We start from the raw sequence: 5,011 nt of genomic DNA, 5'->3' as shown, positions 1-5,011 counted from the left end.
TGTTAGCGAAGCTAGATTCTCATAGCGAGGCGAAGCGTTGTAGTAACGCCGAAGGACGCTCCGCCTTCTCTATAAAAGCAATCAACTGAGTTCTGAATGAATTAGCTGCTTGGTAATGGCAAAATCTATAGATAGAAATATTTTTAAAGCTATGAGTCTGTATTTACTATTTTGTTATAATTTTGATGGATCTTCACATAAATTTACACAATAAAAAAGTACAAAATCTTTATTAAAAAAATTAAAAAAATATTCACAATTTAACAATAACAATATTTTAAAACTTCAAATTAAACCATTTAAATCTTCATATTGATAAATAACTATTTATACCAAGATCCAAAGAAACATATTATAAACACATGACTAATATTTTATTAACTTGAATTAATGTTTCCCAATATAAAAGCTAATATCACTATTAGAACTTCAAAACTTTGCCCGGAAAACACTATGGTCCAAAAAAAAAAAGGGAAATGTTTCTTATTTAAATTTGGCTTTCACCTACTTGATTCACATTTAAAGATAAATTTTTTAAGAGCATATGATATCAATCATGACATTAAGTACTAAATAAGACTTCACATAAAGCAACATGAAACTAACAAAGTTGGGACAAACTCTTGAAAAGTACCCTCATTTACATGATTTGTAGAGCATAATGACACACTTGGTTCATAGTGACAACTACTTAATTAGCTGCTACTGCTATGGACTCTGCAACTGCAGCTAAACTAATACTGAAGCCAAAGGTTATGCATGACAATTCTTGATTGCTTCCATCCACTATTTTCATCGTAAGAGTATATGAGCCCTGTATAAAAGCAACCATAGTTAGGTTCGATAACGCAGGCAATATAACATTTTCTTCCAATTCACACAATTGAATATCAGGGAAATGAAGCAAGAATTGGCAATAGGTAACATAAGTGAATATAAAATCTACTTGATTCCACATAACAATTTTTTTTTATGAATGGTTAATTTCAGAAAGCTAATTTAAATAAATTGTGTCTTACTCAAACCATAAAGAGCTGATAACCTCAAAGCCACTAACAGAAAATTGAAATAACTAGCTATAACAAGAAAGAAAGAACTTAGGTTCAAGAGGAACATGCAAAAACATTTTCCTCAGTTTCAAACAAAAGAATTTTAGGGAGGCCATACAACGGCATTATCGTCATCCATAATGAGTTCAAATTAACATTTGAATAAAAGAATTGCATAGAAGAAACTTCATCTAAGCTTCCTTCGATGAAGAAGGAATATCATGAAAGACGGAAGGGAAGTAAACCTCTACAAAATCAGGATATCCAAGTGCGCTATAGTGGGTGCAGCATTTATAAAACAAAGAGAACCAAACAACACTGAAGTTGTTTACCACAAGAGCGTAACAAAATTATAAGTTATGAGTTAAAAAACATAAATGATCTGTTTAATAACATAACTATAAGTTGTGATTTAGAACATATATGATTTCAGCATTCCTTTCACTATAGAGGCACATCAGATTGGAGCTTGAAAATATTAAGAGTCGAAAAATTCAAGAAAGAGGGAGACGAGCACCTCTTTATAAATTATGCAGAATAAAGGACCTGAAAATGATATCATGACAAGATAAGAAGATAAACCGGAAAGATGACTTACGGGAGGAGTAATTCCAGGTAAGGCTTGGGAGTGAGAGAGCACAAAATCACCCGAAACTGGGCAAGATGTCTCTTTACATATGTCATGGGACTCTTGGTGGACGTGTAGGAATAAATACTTGACGTCAATCACCAACTTTCCACCACTAATATTCTCATCTGCAAGAGAAAACTCACTGAGTCATTTTTCTACCAAAGAGCTCTTATTCCAGTACTACACAGTTGTCACACTTGACATCTATTTATGAGAGGCTCCTATTTATGAGAGGCCGGAGCTTCCTGTATACTACAAATCTCACATAAACTATTCTCCTTCCATAACCCCCCCCCCCCCTCTCCCCACAAACAATAAAAAGCTGCAAAAATGGGGAAAACAATACCTAATACAGACTCGGACTAAATGCATGGGTAATATGAAGCAATGCAAGCACTTAAAAGAAAGCAAATGCCGGAGATATACATTCCACAGTAAAGTGATTGCATGGACAACTGACCATTATATAACCAAGTAAAATATTTTATTTGCATCCCAATAAATTCAATTTTCCAGGCTCAAACTTTTAGAGTCGTGCTCAACAATTTCCCCTCAGGTAGTATCACAGCCATTCGAACCAACATGCCAGACATAAAAGTATGCCTTTCCAAGCATCAAAATGAAGTAAGAAAACAAGTTTACCAACATCATTTTACTAACAAATTTTAACATTATGACAAAGGTCAATCGCGTGTCAAATTAAAAGGAAAAAGGGACAAAGGCCTAACACAACACCACAAATTGAATACGGCAGAACACATGCGCCTTGACCCCAAATTTTCCTTTGTTTGCTGATGCACCACTTCAATAATCTAAACAAGCCAGACTCATTTTTGCATAGCACTGGTGCTACCATTGTCCACACAATCACTGTCCTAACTCCTAACTCCTAATACAGGAAGTAGTACCATTATTTCCAAAGTGAGCAATTAACAACAAGTTAATTACCTTTAACTTCTTACGGATATAAATCACTAAATACAAGGTCTTAACTTTAGATAAAAGAGGGAAAGGATTAAAAAAACCAAAAACGACAATGACTGAATGCGTAATTAGCCATTACCTGTAGTAGCAGCAATGCTGAAAGTAGTCTCTTTACCTCTTTTAACAGGATAAGGTGTTATATCTACTCCACTGACCTTAACAGCATAGTTGGCCTTCTTATTTGCATTATTACACCAAACAGTCCGGCTGTTGGAATCAAGATTAACTTTAGTACAGAATATATCTCAGAAGAATCCTTCCTTTAACGGAAAAATCATGAGCAATGTAACTTAAGATAGAGACTACGTACTTTGGGACAACGAGAAGATATTGCAGGATTGAAAATGGATGAACAATTAATACAAGAGTATTTACTGTGATTATGTCATGCGCTCGATTTTAAGTAGATCGTCTAAAAAACCTCCTATATGTTATAATTTTGTACAATTCAATCATGTGTTTGGTTTCCACTTGGATTAAATTTGTATGCATTTTGCGTCTCTGGACAATATCTTATCACATCATTTTACATCATAAAATATTAAGAACAAAAAAGATACAACTATATATAAATATGTAGATCAAAACCTAGCCACTTTAGTCTAATTAAGAACAAGACATAGTTACAAAACTTTACTTACATCTAATTAATTATGAAATATTATTAAAAACATATATACCAATTAAAAAAGATATATACTACTATACAAATTCGTGCACATTTGTATCAAGCTTTCGGTTCAAGACAGTAGAAGAATAATTGTCTCTTTATCCAAAACACAATGATGACAGTATTATTTTGGAGGGTGAAACAGTTTCAATTACATTTGACTACAATTTTCTTAATGGTCTTTAAATACTTATAACTATAATTAAATGTACTTAATTTATATAGCTTTTTTTTAAAATGATATTCTGACTATAAACCACCCGTGTAATCACACAAGTGATGTCTGAAAGGATAGTGTGTATGCAGACCTACCTTACATCATCAGTTGAAAAATAAGCAGTAACAGATTGATACTGTAATTACATAAACATCATCAGTTGAAATACAATTGAACTACGAACTACAAATTAATAGATATCCGCATACCAACTTTCCCAAAACTCTGCATTCAGAAATAAAAATTAATCTAGCAATAATTAGGGTAACAGAAGAATTAACTTACTGCAATACTGGAAGTCGGTGGATTTAGCTGAAGACAGAGGCAGGATAATAGTCAGAATACACATGGAGAACAGGAGAGCAACGAGGAGCTTCACTGTAACCACCGCCATTGATTGTTGATCAGAGAGAAAGAAAGAGCAAATTAGCAGAGGGATGAGTCCGAAAACTTCTGAGAAGTGATTTGAGAACAGTGAAAATAGGACGTGGAAGTTTTCATTGTACGTGCCACCGTAAATAACATGTATGTCGACACGTATGCAATAGGAAACACATATTTTTCTACTTGCCTATGCCAACTCATTAATCCTTCTGATATTTTCATTTTTTATTTATTACAATGGGGACATCCAAAAAAGAAATTGGACAGTAACACCTTTTCTTTGGTATAACTATTTTTTTTTTTGGGGAAACATAGTATTCATTAATCAAATCCAACAGTCAACGGTACAAAATAAGATGAAGCTCATTGACAATTCAGGAAAAGTTATCAAATCAAGAGACTTCACTAAATAGTGCGGGAGAAAATTTAGCTAATTTATGGCTATAACTATTAAAGCATCTACTTAGATACTTAAAAGATACATCAATCAAATATTGCTCAAGTACCCAAATATCTTCGCAAACAGTATTAACCTCCAATGAAGGACATATGCTTTTAATAAGCGTTTGAACCATTGTTAAGGAATCGGACAAGATATCTATATTTTTTCACCCGTACTTCACCGCCAGCTGAATTGTTTTCCTTATTGCCAACACTTCAACTATTATGGTTTTTCCAACAAATAGGCATGAAGCACGTCATCATTAGCCTTTAAGGCTACCATCCCAGTACTCGCCTTGTGAGTCTTTTGATCCAAACCTGCACCTGTATAAAGCAATACTTTTTTCTGGAGAAAAAGTTAGTAAAGGCGTGTTAGTAGAAGCATCTCTCATAGTGTTAACATGTTCCTTTGCAACTGTAAATTCATTAAAATCCAATAATACTTTAGAAAAAATATCATTTTCACTCCATATCACCGAATTAAAAATACAATCATTCCTAGCCTTCTAAATCATACATAAAATAGATACTGTCAATTGCAATAAGTAATTAACTTTTGAGAATCTTCTGGCGTCTAACGCTAATTTATACCACTATGTGGCTAAATTAGAGATAAGATGCAAATTTGGCCAACG

The 5,011-nt window shown here is 33.3% G+C and overlaps 1 protein-coding gene across 1 annotated transcript; it reads right to left on the bottom strand.

Moving 5' to 3' along the window:
* Nucleotides 1-580: 580 nt before the first annotated feature.
* Nucleotides 581-3,853, bottom strand: LOC104236928 (uncharacterized; the record flags this gene model as incomplete). Its single annotated transcript, XM_070164199.1, has 4 exons — nt 581-814; nt 1,648-1,805; nt 2,744-2,871; nt 3,837-3,853. Coding segments are annotated over 4 exons (426 nt in total), but the record flags the coding sequence as incomplete, so codon positions are not given.
* Between the last annotated feature and the right edge of the window lie 1,158 nt (nt 3,854-5,011).

The sequence above is a fragment of the Nicotiana sylvestris genome, chromosome 12 (genome assembly GCF_000393655.2).
Source record: "Nicotiana sylvestris chromosome 12, ASM39365v2, whole genome shotgun sequence".
Classification (NCBI taxonomy): Eukaryota; Viridiplantae; Streptophyta; class Magnoliopsida; order Solanales; family Solanaceae; genus Nicotiana; species Nicotiana sylvestris.
Note: the sequence above shows the minus strand (reverse complement) of the source record. Positions and strands in the feature narration are given on the sequence as shown.